The 25,651-nt window shown below is 55.5% G+C and overlaps 1 protein-coding gene across 1 annotated transcript in view; it reads right to left on the bottom strand.

Annotated features, from left to right (window-relative positions):
* Positions 1 to 25,651, bottom strand: part of dab2ipa (DAB2 interacting protein a) — a 48,158-nt gene that overhangs the window by 4,695 nt on the left and 17,812 nt on the right. The window contains 16 exon segments of the mRNA XM_055039880.1: positions 6,506 to 6,593; positions 6,677 to 6,756; positions 6,868 to 6,990; positions 7,057 to 7,170; positions 8,015 to 8,280; positions 8,354 to 8,830; positions 8,906 to 8,997; positions 9,093 to 9,322; positions 9,448 to 9,637; positions 9,777 to 10,013; positions 10,082 to 10,226; positions 10,301 to 10,445; positions 10,524 to 10,732; positions 19,652 to 19,923; positions 19,990 to 20,162; positions 20,271 to 20,415. Of these exon segments, the coding sequence (XP_054895855.1) occupies positions 6,506 to 6,593; positions 6,677 to 6,756; positions 6,868 to 6,990; positions 7,057 to 7,170; positions 8,015 to 8,280; positions 8,354 to 8,830; positions 8,906 to 8,997; positions 9,093 to 9,322; positions 9,448 to 9,637; positions 9,777 to 10,013; positions 10,082 to 10,226; positions 10,301 to 10,445; positions 10,524 to 10,732; positions 19,652 to 19,923; positions 19,990 to 20,162; positions 20,271 to 20,415 (2,986 nt within the window).

Below are 25,651 nucleotides of genomic sequence, written 5' to 3'. Positions count from 1 at the left end.
GAGACAGGAGACATTTGAGATGGGAGACAGGTGAGACGGGAGACATTTGAGATGGGAGACAGGTGAGACGGGAGACATTGAGATGGGAGACAGGTGAGACGGGAGACATTTGAGATGGGAGACAGGTGAGACAGGAGACATTTGAGATGGGAGACAGGTGAGACAGGAGACATTTGAGATGGGAGACAGGTGAGACGGGAGACATTTGAGATGGGAGACAGGTGAGACGGGAGACATTTGAGATGGGAGACAGGTGAGACAGGAGACATTTGAGATGGGAGACAGGTGAGACGGGAGACATTTGAGATGGGAGACAGGTGAGACAGGAGACATTTGAGATGGGAGACAGGTGAGACAGGAGACATTTGAGATGGGAGACAGGTGAGACGGGAGACATTTGAGATGGGAGACAGGTGAGACAGGAGACATTTGAGATGGGAGACAGGTGAGACGGGAGACATTTGAGATGGGAGACAGGTGAGACGGGAGACATTTGAGATGGGAGACAGGTGAGACAGGAGACATTTGAGATGGGAGACAGGTGAGACGGGAGACATTTGAGATGGGAGACAGGTGAGACAGGAGACATTTGAGATGGGAGACAGGTGAGACAGGAGACATTTGAGATGGGAGACAGGTGAGACGGGAGACATTTGAGATGGGAGACAGGTGAGACAGGAGACATTTGAGATGGGAGACAGGTGAGACAGGAGACATTTGAGATGGGAGACAGGTGAGACGGGAGACATTTGAGATGGGAGACAGGTGAGACGGGAGACATTTGAGATGGGAGACAGGAGACATTTGAGATGGGAGACAGGTGAGACGGGAGACATTTGAGATGGGAGACAGGTGAGACGGGAGACATTTGAGATGGGAGACAGGTGAGACGGGAGACATTTGAGATGGGAGACAGGTGAGACGGGAGACATTTGAGATGGGAGACATGTGAGACAGGAGACATTTGAGATGGGAGACAGGTGAGACAGGAGACATTTGAGATGGGAGACAGGTGAGACAGGAGACATTTGAGATGGGAGACAGGTGAGACAGGAGACATTTGAGATGGGAGACAGGTGAGACGGGAGACATTTGAGATGGGAGACAGGTGAGACAGGAGACATTTGAGATGGGAGACAGGTGAGACGGGAGACATTTGAGATGGGAGACAGGTGAGACAGGAGACATTTGAGATGGGAGACAGGTGAGACAGGAGACATTTGAGATGGGAGACAGGTGAGACGGGAGACATTTGAGATGGGAGACAGGTGAGACGGGAGACATTTGAGATGGGAGACAGGTGAGACAGGTGAGACATTTGAGATGGGAGACAGGTGAGACAGGAGACATTTGAGATGGGAGACAGGTGAGACAGGAGACATTTGAGATGGGAGACAGGTGAGACGGGAGACATTTGAGATGGGAGACAGGTGAGACGGGAGACATTTGAGATGGGAGACAGGTGAGACGGGAGACATTTGAGATGGGAGACAGGTGAGACGGGAGACATTTGAGATGGGAGACAGGTGAGACGGGAGACATTTGAGATGGGAGACAGGTGAGACAGGAGACATTTGAGATGGGAGACAGGTGAGACAGGAGACATTTGAGATGGGAGACAGGTGAGACGGGAGACATTTGAGATGGGAGACAGGTGAGACAGGAGACATTTGAGATGGGAGACAGGTGAGACGGGAGACATTTGAGATGGGAGACAGGTGAGACGGGAGACATTTGAGATGGGAGACAGGTGAGACGGGAGACATTTGAGATGGGAGACAGGTGAGACAGGAGACATTTGAGATGGGAGACAGGTGAGACAGGAGACATTTGAGATGGGAGACAGGTGAGACGGGAGACATTTGAGATGGGAGACAGGTGAGACGGGAGACATTTGAGATGGGAGACAGGTGAGACGGGAGACATTTGAGATGGGAGACAGGTGAGACAGGAGACATTTGAGATGGGAGACAGGTGAGACAGGAGACATTTGAGATGGGAGACAGGTGAGACGGGAGACATTTGAGATGGGAGACAGGTGAGACGGGAGACATTTGAGATGGGAGACAGGTGAGACAGGAGACATTTGAGATGGGAGACAGGTGAGACGGGAGACATTTGAGATGGGAGACAGGTGAGACGGGAGACATTTGAGATGGGAGACAGGTGAGACGGGAGACATTTGAGATGGGAGACAGGTGAGACGGGAGACATTTGAGATGGGAGACAGGTGAGACGGGAGACATTTGAGATGGGAGACAGGTGAGACAGGAGACATTTGAGATGGGAGACAGGTGAGACAGGAGACATTTGAGATGGGAGACAGGTGAGACGGGAGACATTTGAGATGGGAGACAGGTGAGACAGGAGACATTTGAGATGGGAGACAGGTGAGACGGGAGACATTTGAGATGGGAGACAGGTGAGACGGGAGACATTTGAGATGGGAGACAGGTGAGACGGGAGACATTTGAGATGGGAGACAGGTGAGACAGGAGACATTTGAGATGGGAGACAGGTGAGACGGGAGACATTTGAGATGGGAGACAGGTGAGACGGGAGACATTTGAGATGGGAGACAGGTGAGACGGGAGACATTTGAGATGGGAGACAGGTGAGACAGGAGACATTTGAGATGGGAGACAGGTGAGACAGGAGACATTTGAGATGGGAGACAGGTGAGACGGGAGACATTTGAGATGGGAGACAGGTGAGACGGGAGACATTTGAGATGGGAGACAGGTGAGACAGGAGACATTTGAGATGGGAGACAGGTGAGACGGGAGACATTTGAGATGGGAGACAGGTGAGACGGGAGACATTTGAGATGGGAGACAGGTGAGACGGGAGACATTTGAGATGGGAGACAGGTGAGACGGGAGACATTTGAGATGGGAGACAGGTGAGACGGAGACATTTGAGATGGGAGACAGGTGAGACAGGAGACATTTGAGATGGGAGACAGGTGAGACGGGAGACATTGAGATGGGAGACAGGTGAGACAGGAGACATTTGAGATGGGAGACAGGTGAGACAGGAGACATTTGAGATGGGAGACAGGTGAGACGGGAGACATTTGAGATGGGAGACAGGTGAGACAGGAGACATTTGAGATGGGAGACAGGTGAGACGGGAGACATTTGAGATGGGAGACAGGTGAGACGGGAGACATTTGAGATGGGAGACAGGTGAGACAGGAGACATTTGAGATGGGAGACAGGAGACATTTGAGATGGGAGACAGGTGAGACGGGAGACATTTGAGATGGGAGACAGGTGAGACGGGAGACATTTGAGATGGGAGACAGGTGAGACGGGAGACATTTGAGATGGGAGACAGGTGAGACAGGAGACATTTGAGATGGGAGACAGGTGAGACAGGAGACATTTGAGATGGGAGACAGGTGAGACGGGAGACATTGAGATGGGAGACAGGTGAGACAGGAGACATTTGAGATGGGAGACAGGTGAGACAGGAGACATTTGAGATGGGAGACAGGTGAGACGGGAGACATTTGAGATGGGAGACAGGTGAGACGGGAGACATTTGAGATGGGAGACAGGAGACATTTGAGATGGGAGACAGGTGAGACGGGAGACATTTGAGATGGGAGACAGGTGAGACGGGAGACATTTGAGATGGGAGACAGGTGAGACGGGAGACATTTGAGATGGGAGACAGGTGAGACGGGAGACATTTGAGATGGGAGACATGTGAGACAGGAGACATTTGAGATGGGAGACAGGTGAGACAGGAGACATTTGAGATGGGAGACAGGTGAGACAGGAGACATTTGAGATGGGAGACAGGTGAGACAGGAGACATTTGAGATGGGAGACAGGTGAGACGGGAGACATTTGAGATGGGAGACAGGTGAGACAGGAGACATTTGAGATGGGAGACAGGTGAGACGGGAGACATTTGAGATGGGAGACAGGTGAGACAGGAGACATTTGAGATGGGAGACAGGTGAGACAGGAGACATTTGAGATGGGAGACAGGTGAGACGGGAGACATTTGAGATGGGAGACAGGTGAGACGGGAGACATTTGAGATGGGAGACAGGTGAGACAGGTGAGACATTTGAGATGGGAGACAGGTGAGACAGGAGACATTTGAGATGGGAGACAGGTGAGACAGGAGACATTTGAGATGGGAGACAGGTGAGACGGGAGACATTTGAGATGGGAGACAGGTGAGACGGGAGACATTTGAGATGGGAGACAGGTGAGACGGGAGACATTTGAGATGGGAGACAGGTGAGACGGGAGACATTTGAGATGGGAGACAGGTGAGACGGGAGACATTTGAGATGGGAGACAGGTGAGACGGGAGACATTTGAGATGGGAGACATGTGAGACAGGAGACATTTGAGATGGGAGACAGGTGAGACGGGAGACATTTGAGATGGGAGACAGGTGAGACGGGAGACATTTGAGATGGGAGACAGGTGAGACAGGAGACATTTGAGATGGGAGACAGGTGAGACAGGAGACATTTGAGATGGGAGACAGGTGAGACGGGAGACATTTGAGATGGGAGACAGGTGAGACAGGAGACATTTGAGATGGGAGACAGGTGAGACGGGAGACATTTGAGATGGGAGACAGGTGAGACGGGAGACATTTGAGATGGGAGACAGGTGAGACGGGAGACATTTGAGATGGGAGACAGGTGAGACAGGAGACATTTGAGATGGGAGACAGGTGAGACAGGAGACATTTGAGATGGGAGACAGGTGAGACGGGAGACATTTGAGATGGGAGACAGGTGAGACGGGAGACATTTGAGATGGGAGACAGGTGAGACGGGAGACATTTGAGATGGGAGACAGGTGAGACAGGAGACATTTGAGATGGGAGACAGGTGAGACAGGAGACATTTGAGATGGGAGACAGGTGAGAGGAGACATTTGAGATGGGAGACAGGTGAGACGGGAGACATTTGAGATGGGAGACAGGTGAGACAGGAGACATTTGAGATGGGAGACAGGTGAGACGGGAGACATTTGAGATGGGAGACAGGTGAGACGGGAGACATTTGAGATGGGAGACAGGTGAGACGGGAGACATTTGAGATGGGAGACAGGTGAGACGGGAGACATTTGAGATGGGAGACAGGTGAGACGGGAGACATTTGAGATGGGAGACAGGTGAGACAGGAGACATTTGAGATGGGAGACAGGTGAGACGGGAGACATTTGAGATGGGAGACAGGTGAGACAGGAGACATTTGAGATGGGAGACAGGTGAGACAGGAGACATTTGAGATGGGAGACAGGTGAGACGGGAGACATTTGAGATGGGAGACAGGTGAGACAGGAGACATTTGAGATGGGAGACAGGTGAGACGGGAGACATTTGAGATGGGAGACAGGTGAGACGGGAGACATTTGAGATGGGAGACAGGTGAGACAGGAGACATTTGAGATGGGAGACAGGTGACATTTGAGATGGGAGACAGGTGAGACGGGAGACATTTGAGATGGGAGACAGGTGAGACAGGAGACATTTGAGATGGGAGACAGGTGAGACGGGAGACATTTGAGATGGGAGACAGGTGAGACGGGAGACATTTGAGATGGGAGACAGGTGAGACGGGAGACATTTGAGATGGGAGACAGGTGAGACGGGAGACATTTGAGATGGGAGACAGGTGAGACAGGAGACATTTGAGATGGGAGACAGGTGAGACAGGAGACATTTGAGATGGGAGACAGGTGAGACGGGAGACATTTGAGATGGGAGACAGGTGAGACGGGAGACATTTGAGATGGGAGACAGGTGAGACAGGAGACATTTGAGATGGGAGACAGGTGAGACGGGAGACATTTGAGATGGGAGACAGGTGAGACGGGAGACATTTGAGATGGGAGACAGGTGAGACGGGAGACATTTGAGATGGGAGACAGGTGAGACAGGAGACATTTGAGATGGGAGACAGGTGAGACAGGTGTTTGGCAGCAGTTTCCTGGTCAGCTCACTTCCTGCAGCTTCAAGAGATAAAAGGTCTGAAGCTAACAGCGTCTCATTGAGCGCCGGCCGTCCAGGTGGACTGACCCAGGTAGGCCTCAGTCCTCCATTGGAGTCCCGGCCTTTGACCTTCGCCAGATTAAAGAAAACAAAGGCTGTGGTCCCCCTAGTGGGCATGCTGGGAACTGGGCTGGAAGAATTACAGGAACAAACAGGAAGTGACATCAGGAGCTGCTTAATCTGACAGGATGCAGAAAACATGTTCCAGGCTCTGTTCAGCCCCACAGGCCAGAGGGCAAAGGTCGGAGAGGAGACACTGACTGCTGAAGGATGACATCACAGCTCTGGAGGATGACATCACAGCCCCAGTAACAGCAGAGCCCACCAGCCTGAAGTTCTTCTCTGGCTGCATTTAAACTACAAAACCTGGATTCCAACCTCCAGAGACTGACTGAGTTAATCTTCAGGTCAGGTCCTCAGAACCGGCTCCTGACCTTTCACCAGAACCAGGTGAAAGGTCAGGTGGGCTTACCTGAGCCTCGATGACCTTCTGCTTCTGGTCCACAACAGCCTGCATGTCAGAGTGATCCTTCTTCAGCTCCTCCTCTACTGCCATCAACCTGCAAAGGGAGACGAGTGACACAGGTGAGCAGCCAGGTGAGCAGCCAGGTGAGCAGCCAGGTGAGCAGCCAGGTGAGCGTACCTGCTGATGATGCTGTTCATCTGGAGGTCTTTGTCGTCCTGCAGCCTCCTCAGTCGGCTCTCTGTGTCCTCCAGCCGGGCCTGGAACACAATTGCATCGGTCCAGTTGAGTCATGTGACCCAGCTGTGACCCAGCTGTGACCCGCTCCCATGGCTCACCTGGACCTGGACCTGACCAGGTGAGCCTCTTACCTGGTACTCCTGCAGCATCCGCTGGTTCTGCTGGTCCTGGACCACCAGGCGGGCCTCGCACTCCTCCTGGCGCAGCGCCGCCACCCGCAGCTTCTCTTGCAGCAGTGCGATCTCCTGCTGGTACTGAACACAAACCGGGTCACAACCGGCAGAACCCGCTCACACGAGCCGCGGCGGAACCGGCCCTACCTTCTCCACCATGGCGTCGTCATGGCGATCGTCGTCCGCCTCGCCGTAGGACGACGCGGCGTTCATGTTGAGCAGCCAGGCGGCGGTCCGGTCCAACGCGCAGGGAGACGGCGCCTGCACACACGGACGGACCCGGTTCCGGTTCTGAACGGTCAGGCTGGTCGCCATGGTATCACACCCTGCTCACATTTTACCATAGCGACCTCACTGAATGATGCGGTTACCATGGTGATGTGCCGAATCATTTCCAGAACTCATCAACAACCCGGAGGTTCTGGTTCTGGTGACCGGGTCGACCCAACGAGAAGAGCCGGGTCAGGGGTCAGCAGGTCATTCACGCCTCAAAGGACATGAGAGGAAGACGCAGAGCGGACATTTTGGACCAGACAGGACATTTTGGACCAGAGAGGACATTTTGGACCAGAGAGGACATTTTGGACCAGAGAGGACATTTTGGACCAGAGAGGACATTTTGGACCAGAGCGGACATTTTGGACCAGAGAGGACATTTTGGACCAGAGCGGACATTTTGGACCAGAGAGGACATTTTGGACCAGAGAGGACATTTTGGACCAGAGCGGACATTTTGGACCAGAGCGGACATTTTGGATACGGAACCAGATTTCATCTTTCTAACACCTGCCCAGTTCAATCGGTTCTGATCGGTTTGGGCCCTGAGGTTCTGCTCAGTCGGACCTCTGGGAGGAGACAAGACCAAAGCAAGCTCCTTTCAGGAAGTGTGGAAAGAACCACAAGGTTCTGATTGACCCAAACGGGCCCGGCAACACCTTCCCGTCCTGAACGCTGGCAGAACTCCATCCCGTTCTGCACGACCCGGTTTTGTTATATCGGGTCGTGCTGGACTCAGGATCTCTGCTTCTCCTGGTTCTGGCTGGACCCAACAGAACCAGCAGCAGAACCAGCAGCAGAACCAGCAGAACCCATAATCCCAGGTTACCTTGGCAGCCGGCCGCTGCTTCTCCGGGCTGTCTCCTTTGGACGATGACGACATCTGTCTGAGACGTGACTGGCCGCTGTTGGGCCAATCGGGGCTCGATGACATCATACTGCCGGAGGCGGGGCGTGGAGGGTAGGCGGAGCCTCCCCCGCCGAGCATGCTGGGAGGCGTGCGGCCTCGCGGCGGTCCTGGCGGAGCCGCGGACGGCGGCGGCTGATCGATGCGTCTCTGAGGGCCTGAGTTCTGCCGAGGGGGGGCCGAACTACCTGTGGGCGGGGCAAAGGTCACAAGACGACCCCTGAACCCCGCTGCGGAATGTGTGACGGCGAGGACTCGTACCTGAGAGTGTGTCGGTGAGAGAGAGCGCGCGGCGGGAGTATTCCTCGCCGCTGCTGCTGCTGGACATGGCCGACATCCTCTCCGCCCTCTCCCCGCCGACGCCCACCGACATCTGGGTGAGGAAGGCCGGCTTGGTCGCCGCGGCGCCACGCTCCTCGCAGTTTCCCTGGGAACCCGCCGAGCCGTCGGAGGGCGTGGCGTCCGTCTGCTGCTGCTGCGGTTGCCGGGGCGACGGGGTCGTCATGTGATAGACGGGGTTCTGGAAAGAAAGGGGGAGGAGCCCCGTCCGGCGTTGCCACTGGGCGTCGTCCGGGGCGTCGCCGGGGGAGGAGTCCTGCAGGTCCACCAGAGACAGGCTGCGGCTCTCATTGGTCAGCTCCGGCCCCTCCCGCCGGCCGCCGTTGGCCAGGTCGTAGCTCGCCTCGTTCTCGTTGGGCTCGGAGTAAGACGAGCTCGGAGCCGGAGAGCCTCGCATACCTGCAGGAAGTGACATCGTGAGCAGGGTTGGACACCACCAGTCTGGAACAAAGAGGAGGAAAGGTCAAAGGTCACCTGATGCAGGCTGCAGGCTAGATCCTTTGGTGACAAAAAACAAATCTTTGTTCTCAGGAGTTGGAGATGGAAGTCTGGTGAAGTCCACACAGCTGGACATGGAGACAGGAAGTGGACAGGAAGTGAGGTTGGGCCTCAGAGTTAACCTCTGTCTGATGTTAAACTTGCATGCAGAGAACAGACTGACCCTCCGTCTAACCCCACGCCGCCCTGCAGGCCCACAGAAGGATTGCAGGCTGCCAGAGGAGGAGACAGGGGTGGGGACAGAGGCGGTGGGGACATAGGGGGTGGGGACACCACCCGCTGAGGGTCTGGAGAGGTCACGCCCCCAGGTCCAACCACGCCTCCGGGGTGGACCAGCGCCGCCGACACGTCTCTGAGGATCCGAGGGAGCGGGCCGAGCTTGGACAGACTCGACTGCAGACGGAGGGGGAAGCGGAGACGGCACAAGTTCAGAACCCGGCGACCTGCTGCGCTACCTGGGGCCGCCCCTAGCTAGCTGCCCGGTGAGCCATCTCTCTTACCTGGCAGGCGGGTGTTACCTGGTCGAGCTCGGTCAGCAGAGTGTGTAAGCTGCTCAGCTCTCGGCCGAGGTCGATGTAGCCGTCGAAGCCGGCGGTGTGGTTGAGCCCGTCGGGGTTGGAGATCTCCTGCAGGAAGCGCTGCATGCTGCTCCACTGGCGCTCCACAAAGTCGTTCATGAACAGCATGTACTCCTCCTTGGTGCCGAACCTGCAGCGACAGGTGAGACTGGCAGTAAACAGCAGGAGCCTCCTTGGAGGGGCGGGGCCATATGACCGCCCACCATGCTAACTCCTCCCAGATCTGAACCCAGTCATGCAGTCCCGTCAAAATAAGAGCCCAGACATACTTGCTGAAGTTTGCCAGGTTCTGGATGACCTTGGCAATCAGGGTCAGGGTTCTGGCGGTGCGCTCGTCAGGGTACTCCTGCGTGAGGTCAAACAGCGAGGGCGACATCACGGCGGGGCACAGGAAGCGGAGGAACAGTGAGGCGCTGATGAGGCGCTCGCTGATATCCGGTCGCCCCCGGTTACTGCACTCCTGACGCCATGAGGCAAACACCTCCTTCAGCTCCCGGGGGAAGACCCTGAGTGGGCGGAGCAACACTGAAACACACTGAACACTCAACACCACGCTCACCTGTGTGGTGCTCACCTGTAGGAGTCTAGGATCTTGCAGAAGGCGAGCTCACAGCACATCCTCAGATTGGCCTGATGCTCGGGGAGGTCAGAGGTCGCGCAGCGCGACGGGTCCACCTCGCAGTTCTCGTCAGACTCATAGAGAGCTTTGATGAACTCACCTGGACACACAAACAGAGCCGGCGTTCAGACAAGCTCACCTGAGGAAGCGCGGCGGCTCTCTGGGAGCGCGTACCCAGGGCGTCCTGCAGGTACTTCTGGCCAATCAGCTTCAGGTATTCCTCGATGCTTTTAGTGGCCAGCGTGTTCTCTCTGAAGATCAGCTGATCGTTGTCACGGCAACGGTCAACCTCCGACATCATCAGGTCTGTCAGGAAGTCCTGAAGGCCAGAAGGAAAGCCGGAGGTGAGCGGGCTCTGATGAATAGGGGCGGGGCTATGCGGTGTGGGCGGGGCTACCTTGGCTTTGCCCGTGCTGTGCAGGATGTGGACCAGAGCAGCAGCCAGCTCCTCTTTGGCCCTCAGGCTGATGGAGGCCTCCAGGGTGGAGCAGAGCAGCAGGTAGTTGGCACTAATGTACTCTGCAAACTCCTTGTACTGCTCCATCGGCAGGATGACGATGCTCTGATACCGGGCCTTGACCCGGACCGTCGGAACCGACGACTTGGCTGAAGTCGGGGAAGAAGGACGTTACTGAACATCTGCAACCAGCAGATCTGACCATCATCCAGATGTTCCAGCTGGAGATCAGGACAATGTCCTGTTTTAACCAGTCACATGAGGATCCATCAAAGCAGAAAATTTCATTTACTGATTCTCACTAAAACTACAAAAACAGAGCAAGTCCTCGCATCGGCTGAGCCCAGAACACAGACAGTACAGGTTAGTTCACAACAGCTTTAACCCGACTCCGGTCCGCGATAACCCGACTCCGGTCCGCGTTAACCCGACTCCGGTCCGCGTTAACCCGACTCCGGTCCGCGTTAACTCGACTTCGGTTTGCTTTAACTTGACTCCGTTCCGCTTTAACCCGACTCCGGTCCGCGTTAACCCGACTCCGGTCCGCGTTAACCCGACTCCGGTCCGCGTTAACTCGACTTCGGTTTGCTTTAACCTGACTCCGGTCCGCTTTAACCCGACTCCGGTCCGCGTTAACCCGACTCCGGTCCGTGTTAACCCGACTCGGTCCGCGGTAACCCGACTCCGGTCCGCGTTAACCCGACTCCGGTTCGCGTTAACCCGACTCCGGTTCGCTTTAACCCGACCGGTCCGCGTTAACCCGACTCCGGTCCGCGTTAACCCGACTCCGGTCCGCGTTAACTCGACTTCGGTTTGCTTTAACTTGACTCCGTTCCGCTTTAACCCGACTCCGGTCCGCGTTAACCCGACTCCGGTCCGCGTTAACCCGACTCCGGTCCGCGTTAAGTCGACTTCGGTTTGCTTTAACCTGACTCCGGTCCGCTTTAACCCGACTCCGGTTCGCGTTAACCCGACTCCGGTTCGCTTTAACCCGACTCCGGTTCGCTTTAACCCGACTCCGGTCCGCGTTAACCCGACTCCGGTCCGCGTTAACCCGACTCCGGTCCGCGTTAACCCGACTCCGGTCCGCGTTAACCCGACTCCGGTCCGCTTTAACCCGACTCCGGTCCGCGTTAACCCGACTCCGGTCCGCGTTAACTCGACTTCGGTTTGCTTTAACTTGACTCCGTTCCGCTTTAACCCGACTCCGGTCCGCGTTAACCCGACTCCGGTCCGCGTTAACCCGACTCCGGTCCGCGTTAACTCGACTTCGGTTTGCTTTAACCTGGACTCCGGTCCGCTTTAACCCGACTCCGGTTCGCGTTAACCCGACTCCGGTTCGCTTAACCCGACTCCGGTTCGCTTTAACCCGACTCCGGTCCGCGTTAACCCGACTCCGGTCCGCGTTAACCCGACTCCGGTCCGCGTTAACCCGACTCCGGTCCGCGTTAACCCGACTCCGGTCCGCGTTAACCCGACTCCGGTCCGCGTTAACTCGACTTCGGTTTGCTTTAACCTGACTCCGGTCCGCTTTAACCCGACTCCGGTCCGCGTTAACCCGACTCCGGTCCGCGTTAACACGACTTCGGTTTGCTTTAACTTGACTCCGTTCCGCTTTAACCCGACTCCGGTCCGCGTTAACCCGACTCCGGTCCGCGTTAACCCGACTCCGGTCCGCGTTAACTCGACTTCGGTTTGCTTTAACCTGACTCCGGTCCGCTTTAACCCGACTCCGGTTCGCGTTAACCCGACTCCGGTTCGCTTTAACCCGACTCCGGTTCGCTTTAACCCGACTCCGGTCCGCGTTAACCCGACTCCGGTCCGCGTTAACCCGACTCCGGTCCGCGTTAACCCGACTCCGGTCCGCGTTAACCCGACTCCGGTCCGCGTTAACCCGACTCCGGTCCGCGTTAACTCGACTTCGGTTTGCTTTAACCTGACTCCGGTCCGCTTTAACCCGACTCCGGTCCGCGTTAACCCGACTCCGGTCCGCGTTAACACGACTTCGGTTTGCTTTAACTTGACTCCGTTCCGCTTTAACCCGACTCCGGTCCGCGTTAACCCGACTCCGGTCCGCGTTAACCCGACTCCGGTCCGCGTTAACTCGACTTCGGTTTGCTTTAACCTGACTCCGGTCCGCTTTAACCCGACTCCGGTCCGCGTTAACCCGACTCCGGTCCGTGTTAACCCGACTCCGGTCCGCGGTAACCCGACTCCGGTCCGCGTTAACCCGACTCCGGTTCGCGTTAACCCGACTCCGGTTCGCTTTAACCCGACTCCGGTCCGCGTTAACCCGACTCCGGTCCGCGTTAACCCGACTCCGGTCCGCGTTAACTCGACTTCGGTTTGCTTTAACTTGACTCCGTTCCGCTTTAACCCGACTCCGGTCCGCGTTAACCCGACTCCGGTTCGCGTTAACCCGACTCCGGTTCGCTTTAACCCGACTCCGGTTCGCTTTAACCCGACTCCGGTCCGCGTTAACCCGACTCCGGTCCGCGTTAACCCGACTCCGGTCCGCGTTAACTCGACTTCGGTTTGCTTTAACCTGACTCCGGTCCGCTTTAACCCGACTCCGGTCGCGTTAACCCGACTCCGGTTCGCTTTAACCCGACTCCGGTTCGCTTTAACCCGACTCCGGTCCGCGTTAACCCGACTCCGGTCCGCGTTAACCCGACTCCGGTCCGCGTTAACTCGACTTCGGTTTGCTTTAACCTGACTCCGGTACGCTTTAACCCGACTCCGGTCCGCGTTAACCCGACTCCGGTCCGTGTTAACCCGACTCCGGTCCGTGTTAACCCGACTCCGGTCCGTGTTAACCCGACTCCGGTCCGCGGTAACCCGACTCCGGTCCGCGTTAACCCGACTCCGGTCCGCGTTAACTCGACTTCGGTTTGCTTTAACTTGACTCCGGTCCGCTTTAACCCGACTCCGGTCCGCGTTAACCCGACTCCGGTCCGCGTTAACCCGACTCCGGTCCGTGTTAACCCGATTCCGGTCCGCGGTAACCCGACTCCGGTCCGCGTTAACCCGACTCCGGTCCGCGTTAACCCGACTCCGGTCCGCGTTAACCCGACTCCGGTCCGCGTTAACATGACTCCGGTCCGCGTTAACTCGACTTCGGTTTGCTTTAACCTGACTCCGGTCCGCTTTAACCCGACTCCGGTACGCGTTAACCCGACTCCGGTCCGTGTTAACCCGACTCCGTCCGCGGTAACCCGACTCCGGTCCGCGTTAACCCGACTCCGGTTCGCGTTAACCCGACTCCGGTTCGCTTTAACCCGACTCCGGTCCGCGTTAACCCGACTCCGGTCCGCATTAACCCGACTCCGGTCCGCGTTAACTCGACTTCGGTTTGCTTTAACTTGACTCCGGTCCGCTTTAACCCGACTCCGGTCCGCGTTAACCCGACTCCGGTTTGTGTTAACCCGACTCCGGTCCGCTTTAACCCGACTCCGGTCCGCGTTAACCCGACTCCGGTCCGTGTTAACCCGACTCCGGTCCGCGGTAACCCGACTCCGGTCCGCGTTAACCCGACTCCGGTTCGCGTTAACCCGACTCCGGTTCGCTTTAACCCGACTCCGGTCCGCGTTAACTCGACTTCGGTTTGCTTTAACTTGACTCCGGTCCGCTTTAACCCGACTCCGGTCCGCGTTAACCCGACTCCGGTTTGTGTTAACCCGACTCCGGTCCGCTTTAACCCGACTCCGGTCCGCGTTAACTCGACTTCGGTTTGCTTTAACCTGACTCCGGTCCGCTTTAACCCGACTCCGGTCCGCGTTAACCCGACTCCGGTTTGTGTTAACCCGACTCCGGTCCGCTTTAACCCGACTCCGGTCCGCGTTAACTCGACTTCGGTTTGCTTTAACCTGACTCCGGTCCGCTTTAACCCGACTCCGGTCCGCGTTAACCCGACTCCGGTTCGCGTTAACCCGACTCCGTTCCGCGTTAACCCGACTCCGGTCCGCGTTAACCCGACTCCGGTCCGCGTTAACTCGACTTCAGTTTGCTTTAACCTGACTCCGGTCCGCTTTAACCCGACTCCAGTCCGCGTTAACCCGACTCCGGTCCGTGTTAACCCGACTCTGGTCCGTGTTAACCCGACTCCGGTCCGCGTTAACCCTACTCCGTTCCTCGTTAACCCGACTCCGGTCCGCGTTAACCTGACTCCGGTTTGTGTTAACCCAACTCCAGTCCGCCTTAACCCGACTCCGGTCCGCGTTAACCTGACTCCGGTTTGTGTTAACCCGACTCCGGTCCGCCTTAACCCGACTCCGGTTCGCGTTAACCCGACTCCGGTCCGCGTTAACCCGACTCCTGTCCGCGTTAACCCGACTCCGGTCCGCGTTAACCCGAGTCCGGTCCGCTTTAACCCGACTCCGTTCCGCTTTAACCCGACTCCGGTTCGCTTTAACCCGACTCCGGTTCGCTTTAACCCGATTCCGATCTGCGTTAACCCAACTCCGGTCCGCTTTAACCCGAGTCCGGTCCGCTTTAACCGACTCGGTTTGCTTAACCCGAGTCCAGTCTGCTTTAACCCGACTCCGGTTCGCGTTAACCCGACTCCGGTCCGCGTTAACCCGACCTGTCCGCGTTAACCCGACTCCGGTCCGCGTTAACCCGAGTCCGGTCCGGTAACCCGACCCTCCGCTTTAACCCGACTCCGGTTCGCTTTAACCCGACTCCGGTTCGCTTTAACCCGATTCCGATCTGCGTTAACCCAACTCCGGTCCGCTTTAACCCGAGTCCGGTCCGCTTTAACCCGACTCCGGTTTGCTTTAACCCGAGTCCAGTCTGCTTTAACCCGACTCCGGTTCGCGTTAACCCGACTCCGGTCCGCGTTAACCCGACTCCTGTCCGCGTTAACCCGACTCCGGTCCGCGTTAACCCGAGTCCGGTCCGCTTTAACCCGACTCCGTTCCGCTTTAACCCGACTCCGGTTCGCTTTAACCCGACTCCGGTTCGCTTTAACCCGATTCCGATCTGCGTTAACCCAACTCCGGTCCGCTTTAACCCGAGTCCGGTCCGCTTTAACCCGACTCCGGTTTGCTTTAACCCGAGTCCAGTCTGCTTTAACCCGACTCCGGTTCGCGTTAACCCGACTCCGGTCCGCGTTAACCCGACTCCTGTCCGCGTTAACCCGACTCCGGTCCGCGTTAACCCGAGTCCGGTCCGCTTTAACCCGACTCCGTTCCGCTTTAACCCGACTCCGGTTCGCTTTAACCCGACTCCGGTTCGCTTTAACCCGATTCCGATCTGCGTTAACCCAACTCCGGTCCGCTTTAACCCGAGTCCGGTCCGCTTTAACCGACTCCGGTTTGCTTTAACCCGAGTCCAGTCTGCTTTAACCAGACTCCGGTCCGCTTTAACCCGACTCCGGTTTGCTTTAACCAGACTCCGGTCCGCTTTAACCCGACTCCGGTTTGCTTTAACCCGAGTCCGGTCTGCTTTAACCCGACTCCGTTCCGCTTTAACCTGACTCCGGTTCGCTTTAACCCGACTCCGGTTCGCTTTAACCTGACTCCGGTTCGCTTTAACCCGACTCCGGTCCGCGTTAACTCGACTTCGGTTTGCTTTAACCTGACTCCGGTCCGCTTTAACCCGACTCCGGTCCGCGTTAACCCGACTCCGGTCCGTGTTAACCCGACTCCGGTCCGCGTTAACCCGACTCCGGTCCGCGTTAACCCTACTCCGTTCCGCGTTAACCCGAGTCCGGTCCGCTTTAACCCGACTCCGTTCCGCTTTAACCCGACTCCGGTTCGCTTTAACCCGACTCCGGTTCGCTTTAACCCGATTCCGATCTGCGTTAACCCAACTCCGGTCCGCTTTAACCCGAGTCCGGTCCGCTTTAACCCGACTCCGGTTTGCTTTAACCCGAGTCAGTCTGCTTTAACCAGACCGGTCCGCTTTAACCCGACTCCGGTTTGCTTTAACCCGAGTCCGGTCTGCTTTAACCCGACTCCGTTCCGCTTTAACCTGACTCCGGTTCGCTTTAACCCGACTCCGGTTCGCTTTAACCTGACTCCGGTTCGCTTTAACCCGACTCCGGTCCGCGTTAACTCGACTTCGGTTTGCTTTAACCTGACTCCGGTCCGCTTTAACCCGACTCCGGTCCGCGTTAACCCGACTCCGGTCCGTGTTAACCCGACTCCGGTCCGTGTTAACCCGACTCCGGTCCGCGTTAACCCTACTCCGTTCCGCGTTAACCCAACTCCGGTCCGCGTTAACCTGACTCCGGTTTGTGTTAACCCAACTCCGGTCCGCCTTAACCCGACTCCGGTCCGCGTTAACCTGACTCCGGTTTGTGTTAACCCAACTCCGGTTTGTGTTAACCCAACTCCGGTCCGCCTTAACCCGACTCCGGTCCGCGTTAACCTGACTCCGGTTTGTGTTAACCCGACTCCGGTCCGCCTTAACCCGACTCCGGTTCGCGTTAACCCGACTCCGGTCCGCGTTAACCCGACTCCTGTCCGCTTTAACCCGACTCCGGTTCGCTTTAACCCGACTCCGGTTCGCTTTAACCCGATTCCGATCTGCGTTAACCCAACTCCGGTCCGCTTTAACCCGAGTCCGGTCCGCTTTAACCCGACTCCGGTTTGCTTTAACCCGAGTCCAGTCTGCTTTAACCAGACTCCGGTCCACTTTAACCCGACTCCGGTTTGCTTTAACCCGAGTCCGGTCTGCTTTAACCCGACTCCGTTCCGCTTTAACCTGACTCCGGTTCGCTTTAACCCGACTCCGGTTCGCTTTAACCTGACTCCGGTTCGCTTTAACCTGACTCCAGTTTGCTTTAACCCGACTCCGGTCTGCGTTAACCTGACTCCGGTCCGCGTTAACTCGACTTCGGTTTGCTTTAACCTGACTCCGGTCCGCTTTAACCCGACTCCGGTCCGTGTTAACCCGACTCCGGTCCGTGTTAACCCGTCTCCGGTCCGTGTTAACCCGACTCCGGTCCGTGTTAACCCGACTCCGGTCCGTGTTAACCCGACTCCGGTCCGCGTTAACCCGACTCCGGTCCGCGTTAACCCGACTCCGGTCCGCGTTAACCCGACTCCGGTTTGTGTTAACCCGACTCCGGTCCGCTTTAACCCGACTCCGGTCCGCGTTAACCCGACTCCGGTCCGTGTTAACCCGACTCCGGTCCGCGTTAACCCGACTCCGGTCCGCGTTAACCCGACTCCGGTCCGCGTTAACCCGACTCCGGTCCGCGTTAACTCGACTTCGGTTTGCTTTAACCTGACTCCGGTCCGCTTTAACCCGACTCCGGTTCGCTTTAACCCGACTCCGGTCCGCGTTAACCCGAGTCCGGTCTGCTTTAACCCGACTCCGTTCCGCTTTAACCCGACTCCGGTCCGCGTTAACCCGACTCCGGTCCGCGTTAACCCGACTCCGTTCCGCTTTAACCCGACTCCAGTCCGCGTTAACCCGACTTCTGTCCGCGTTAACCCGACTCCGGTCCGTGTTAACCCGAGTCCGGTCTGCTTTAACCCGACTCCGTTCCGCTTTAACCCGACTCCGATTCGCTTTAACCCGACTCCGGTTCGCTTTAACCCGACTCCGGTCTGCGTTAACCCGACTCCGTTCCGCTTTAACCCGACTCCGATTCGCTTTAACCCAACTCCTGTCCGCTTTAACCCGACTCCGGTCTGCTTTAACCCGACTCCGGTCCGCTTTAACCCGACTCCGGTCCGCTTTAACCCGACTCCGGTTTGCTTTAACCCGAGTCCGGTTCGCTTTAACCCGACTCCGGTCCGCGTTAACCCGACTCCGTTCCGCTTTAACCCGAGTCCGGTCTGCTTTAACCCGACTCCGGTCCGCTTTAACCCGACTCCGGTTTGCTTTAACCCGAGTCCGGTTCGCTTTAACCCGACTCCGGTCCGCGTTAACCCGACTCCGTTCCGCTTTAACCCGACTCCGGTCCGCGTTAACCCGACTCCTGTCCGCGTTAACCCGACTCCGGTCCGTGTTAACCCGAGTCCGGTCTGCTTTAACCCGACTCCGTTCCGCTTTAACCCGACTCCGATTCGCTTTAACCCGACTCCGGTTCGCTTTAACCCGACTCCGGTCTGCTTTAACCCGACTCCGGTCCGCTTTAACCCGACTCCGATTCGCTTTAACCCGACTCCGGTTCGCTTTAACCCGACTCCGGTCTGCGTTAACCCAACTCCGGTCCGCTTTAACCCGAGTCCGGTCTGCTTTAACCCGACTCCGGTCCGCTTTAACCCGACTCCGGTCCGCTTTAACCCGACTCCGGTCCACTTTAACCCGACTCCGGTCCGCGGTAACCCGACTCCGGTCCGCGGTAACCCGACTCCCTAACCCTTACCCTAACCCTGGTCAAGTGAACTCTGGTTCAGTTTGAATGCATATGAGAACGCCAAGCGCTCTGAAGACCAAACCAGGAAGTGGACCACAGCGTAGTGCATTCTGGGTAAATACAACCACAGCTAACGTGCTAGTGTCGCCCAGGCAGCAGACATCGCTCCTGGTCTTCAGCCAAAGACTAAAGGGAAATCCTCCAGCTGCTAAAATCTGACGCCTCCATTTTGTTTCCATTTGGTGAAGCAGGATGTTGCGGTCAGTGTGGTTTGCTTCAGTGGTTCTTGTTGCAGCGCCCCCACAGGCCGGGAGGGGAACAGGTTGCTCAAAGTGTTTGGTTTGTTTCCAATCAAATCCAATCTAACTATCAGTTGGAAAAACAGCCTGAATTATTTCTGTTACTTTACAAATCACAGAATGGTTTAGCACCGAGATACGTTCATTGGGTTACATCAACCTTGCTCTGATGGGAACAAACTTTCAGAAAACTGCAATGCTGCCAAAACACTGACTTTCTTTAAATCAAAGAGTCCTCCTGGTTTGATCAATATGGAAAATTGGTTATTATATTCTGAATTACAACCTCTCCTCCCTTTGCTTGATCTGCCACTGTGACGTTGTTCTGCACTAACACCTGTCCAGCTGTCTCCTTCAGACCAGTCAGTAAAGAGTCTTTATTCCCTTTTGTCCAAATGAAGCCGATTCCAGATGTTGACCAGAATCCAGTCCAGAGCTGGCGGCGGTCTACGTACCTCGGAGTGTACTGGGCGTGCTCACAGAGTACCACTTCTCCACCAGCTGCCGGCCGGTCACCATGGCAGCGGGGATGTTGACCAGGCCCACGTAGCTGCTCTTGTCCTTCTTCCTCTTGCGGTCCGTGTCTTTGTAGAGGTGCAGCGTGATGGACGAGACGGACGGCAGGCTGCTGAAGTCGAAGCGCTCCCCCCAGAAGATGTTGTCCGTCTTCAGCTTGCAGGAGGTCCGAGCGTACAGGTTGTCGTCCAGACAGAGTTCGCAGAAGTACCTGCAGGACGACACGGTGCTGTAGAGCCGGCTGGACTCAGAGCGTCCTGCCGGACCAGAACCTTACCGTTTCTTGGCGGGCAGGTCTTTGGCCTCGATCACCCACACCGTCAGGACGTTCTCCACCCGCCGGCTGTTGTCCTTGTTGGGGTGGACGGCCCGCCGCAGGTTCTCCATCCACTTGTCTCGCTCTGCCGCTGAGCGGCACGAGAAGCACTTGGTGCCGGTAGAGGTCGTGACCTAGGAGACAGAGGGAGGGTCACCCTGGTGGGCCAGCAGGACTGGCAGTAGTAGTAAATATGCAGTAGTGCCCTGTGTGGGTACGGCAGCAGTAGCGCGGTGCATCACCTCGAAGCAATAGTCTTGTCCCAGCAGGGACGAGTGGACGGGTTTGATGATCACTGATTGGTCCATTCTGAGCTCCAGCGATGACACGCAGCCAGTGCTTAGCAACGACTCTTGGCTACCACAACGCAGCCTCTGCATCACACACCTGAAAATCACACAGCAGGTTAGAGGGCAGCTCTCTGCTGTGGCGCCCTCTGCTGGCAGCGTGGACACTGTAGTGGTGTGGTGCAGTTGAGTGGCAGACTGCTGCGTCCTGTATGGCTACATCCTGGTCACAAGAGGCTGTCTCTATTCTGAAGCTACCGATGGAATTAAAAGGCCGGCGCCAGTTACTGATGCTAGCTGGTACTAGCTAGCATTGTTAGGCTAACAACTAGCATGACTAGGCTGGTCACACGTGACTCGTATCTTCTCTAAAGGAAAACAGTTGACATACAACATCTGTACGCTACATGCATCAGATGCATTGGCGTGTTCTTTTGACAGATTTTACTGTAGTCCAACGTGACACCAAGACAAAATATTCTGGATTATGGGGAGCTGAAGTTGATCTCTGATGGAGGTTTCTGATTCAGCAGCTAGCTGCAGGACGATCATTTTAAACATAATGACCACGGAGCATGTTCAGCGCTGCGACAGACTGGCGGCCCGACCAGGTGACCCCGTCTCGCCCCAAACGTCCGGAGAGGCAGCAGCATCCTGACCACTGGGGTGTTAGAAAATGGATGGATGGATTCCAGACTACAGACTGGTTCTAGTGGTTCTGATGGTTCTCTGAGTCAATCCAGAGTTCCTGCAGCGTTTTCAGTAAAACCTGAGACGGATCACTTCTTGTGCACAGAACCACCAAACATCAGTTCTGTTGCTCTGGTTCTGTTTGACCGGGCTGAAGAAAGAGAGCAGAACCTTCCTCTGCTGAGGTTCTGGGTGATGCTGACATCACACACACCTTGTCACAGGTTATAGGTGTGTGTTGCCTAGCAACAACTCACTCCTGTTCCCAGCATCACATAAACACCAGAAAAAACGGGTCGACTCCATAGTGGACCCGACGGCTGCAGCTGCAAAGACAGAGCTGATCCAGATCTGTCATGAAGCAGAACCAGAAGCAGGTGTCATCCTGCCAGCTGGCTGCAGCAGCCACACAGCCTGCCTGGGCGTGTGTGATGTTTAGCTAAGCCTGCTAACGCTGGGTTAGCCGCATGCTAACAGAGCAGCCTGAATAACACACGTCCCTGAAGACGCAGCGTCTCCCAGCAGCTTCATCCGTCAGAAGACAAAGACGGCGGATGAGACTCACCGAGCATCCTGAGGAAGAGGAGGAGGATGAAGGGGGTTATGCAGCCATGATCTGCTTCAGCAGCAAACAGCAGCAGGACGAAGAGGAAGAGGAGGAAGATGGAGGAAGATGGAGGGGCTGCTGATCCGTCCGTCTGCTGATGAAGCTTCACAGCATCACTCTCTCTCTCCCTATGTCTCCCTGTCTCTGACTCGCCCCCTCCCCCAGCAGCCTTCGCCCCTCCCCTGCAGTGAAGCTGCCCTAGTTCCCCCCCAACCCCCCTATTACCCCACACTATCCCCACCAGCCCCCCCAACCACCAGAACCACCAGAACCATCAGAACCACCAGAACCACCAGAACCATCAGAACCACCAGAACCACCAGAACCACCAGAACCATCAGAACCACTAAAACCACCAAAACCACCAGAACCATCAGAACCACCAGAACCACCAGAACCATCAGAACCACCAGAACCACCAGAACCACCAGAACCACCACAACCACCAGAACCACCACAACCACCAGAACCACCAGAACCACCAGAACCACCAGAACCACCAGAACCATCAGAACCACCAGAACCACCAGAACCACCAGAACCATCAGAACCACGAGAACCACCAGAACCACTAAAACCACCAAAACCACCAGAACCATCAGAACCACCAGAACCACCAGAACCATCAGAACCACCAGAACCACCAGAACCACCAGAACCACCCCAACCACCAGAACCACCAGAACCACCAGAACCACCAGAACCACCACAACCACCAGAACCACTAAAACCACCAAAACCACCAGAACCATCAGAACCACCAGAACCACCAGAACCACCAGAACCATCAGAACCACCAGAACCACCAGAACCACCAGAACCACCAGAACCACCAGAACCATCAGAACCACCAGAACCACCAGAACCACCAGAACCACCACAACCACCAGAACCATCAGAACCACCAGAACCACCAGAACCATCAGAACCACCAGAACCACCAGAACCATCAGAACCACCAGAACCACCAGAACCACTAAAACCACCAAAACCACCAGAACCATCAGAACCACCAGAACCACCAGAACCATCAGAACCACTAAAACCACCAGAACCACCAGAACCATCAGAACCATCAGAACCACCAGAACCATCAGAACCACTAAAACCACCAGAACCACTAAAACCACCAGAACCACCAGAACCATCAGAACCACCAGAACCACCAGAACCATCAGAACCATCAGAACCACCAGAACCACCAGAACCATCAGAACCATCAGAACCACCAGAACCATCAGAACCACTAAAACCACCAAACCACTAAAACCACCAGAACCACCAGAACCATCAGAACCACCAGAACCACCAGAACCATCAGAACCACCAGAACCATCAGAACCACCAGAAACCAGAACCACCAGAACCATCAGAACCACCAGAACCAGAACCATCAGAACCACCAGAACCACCAGAACCACCAGAACCACCCCAACCACCAGAACCACCAGAACCATCAGAACCACGAGAACCACCAGAACCACTAAAACCACCAAAACCACCAGAACCATCAGAACCACCAGAACCACCAGAACCATCAGAACCACCAGAACAACCAGAACCACCAGAACCACCCCAACCACCAAACACCCCAACCACCAGAACCACCAGAACCACCAGAACCACCAGAACCACCAGAACCATCAGAACCACCAGAACCACCAGAACCACCAGAACCATCAGAACCACGAGAACCACCAGAACCACTAAAACCACCAAAACCACCAGAACCATCAGAACCACCAGAACCACCAGAACCACCAGAACCATCAGAACCACCAGAACCACCAGAACCACCAGAACCACCCCAACCACCAGAACCACCCCAACCACCAGAACCACCAGAACCACCAGAACCACCAGAACCACCAGAACCACCACAACCACCAGAACCATCAGAACCACCAGAACCACCAGAACCACCAGAACCACTAAAACCACCAAAACCACCAGAACCACCAGAACCATCAGAACCACCAGAACCACCAGAACCACTAAAACCACCAAAACCACCAGAACCACCAGAACCATCAGAACCATCAGAACCACCAGAACCATCAGAACCACCAGAACCACCAGAACCATCAGAACCACTAAAACCACCAGAACCACCAGAACCATCAGAACCACCAGAACCACCAAAACCACCAGAACCACCAGAACCACCAGAACCATCAGAACCATCAGAACCACCAGAACCATCAGAACCACTAAAACCACCAGAACCACCAGAACCATCAGAACCACCAGAACCATCAGAACCACCAGAACCACCAGAACCATCAGAACCATCAGAACCACCAGAACCACCAGAACCACCAGAACCATCAGAACCATCAGAACCACCAGAACCATCAGAACCACTAAAACCACCAGAACCACCAGAACCATCAGAACCACCAGAACCATCAGAACCACCAGAACCACCAGAACCACCAGAACCATCAGAACCATCAGAACCATCAGAACCATCAGAACCACCAGAACCATCAGAACCATCAGAACCATCAGAACCACTAAAACCATCAGAACCACTAAAACCACCAGAACCACCAGAACCATCAGAACCACCAGAACCATCAGAACCACCAGAACCACCAGAACCATCAGAACCACCAGAACCACCAGAACCATCAGAACCACCAGAACCATCAGAACCACCAGAACCATCAGAACCATCAGAACCACCAGAACCACTAAAACCACCAGAACCATCAGAACCATCAGAACCACCAGAACCACCAGAACCACTAAAACCACCAGAACCACCAGAACCATCAGAACCATCAGAACCACCAGAACCATCAGAACCACCAGAACCACCAGAACCATCAGAACCACCAGAACCACCAGAACCACTAAAACCACCAAAACCACCAGAACCATCAGAACCACCAGAACCACCAGAACCATCAGAACCACTAAAACCACCAGAACCACCAGAACCATCAGAACCATCAGAACCACCAGAACCATCAGAACCACTAAAACCACCAGAACCACTAAAACCACCAGAACCACCAGAACCATCAGAACCACCAGAACCACCAGAACCATCAGAACCATCAGAACCACCAGAACCATCAGAACCACCAGAACCACCAGAACCACCAGAACCACCAGAACCATCAGAACCACCAGAACCACCAGAACCATCAGAACAATCAGAACCACCAGAACCACCAGAACCACCAGAACCATCAGAACCACCAGAACCATCAGAACCATCAGAACCACCAGAACCACCAGAACCATCAGAACCACCAGAACCATCAGAACCACCAAAACCACCAGAACCACCAGAACCATCAGAACCACCAGAACCATCAGAACCACCAAAACACAGAACCACCAGAACCACCAGAACCATCAGAACCACCAGAACCACTAAAACCATCAGAACCACCAGAACCATCAGAACCACCAAAACCACCAGAACCACCAGAACCATCAGAACCACCAGAACCATCAGAACACCAAAACCACCAGAACCACCAGAACCACCAGAACCATCAGAACCACCAGAACCACTAAAACCACCAGAACCACCAGAACCATCAGAACCACCAGAACCATCAGAACCACCAGAACCACCAGAACCACTAAAACCACCAGAACCATCAGAACCATCAGAACCACCAGAACCACCAGAACCATCAGAACCACCAGAACCATCAGAACCACCAGAACCACTAAAACCACCAGAACCACCAGAACCACTAAAACCACCAGAACCACCAGAACCATCAGAACCACCAGAACCACCAGAACCATCAGAACCACCAGAACCACCAGAACCACTAAAACCACCAGAACCACCAGAACCATCAGAACCACCAGAACCATCAGAACCATCAGAACCACTAAAACCACCAGAACCACCAGAACCATCAGAACCACCAGAACCACCAGAACCATCAGAACCACCAGAACCATCAGAACCATCAGAACCACCAGAACCATCAGAACCATCAGAACCACCAGAACCACCAGAACCACCAGAACCATCAGAACCACCAGAACCATCAGAACCATCAGA

Source organism: Poeciliopsis prolifica, unplaced genomic scaffold, assembly GCF_027474105.1.
Source record: "Poeciliopsis prolifica strain line A6 unplaced genomic scaffold, Auburn_PproV2 SCAFFOLD014, whole genome shotgun sequence".
In the NCBI taxonomy this organism is placed as follows: Eukaryota; Metazoa; Chordata; class Actinopteri; order Cyprinodontiformes; family Poeciliidae; genus Poeciliopsis; species Poeciliopsis prolifica.
Note: the sequence above shows the minus strand (reverse complement) of the source record. Positions and strands in the feature narration are given on the sequence as shown.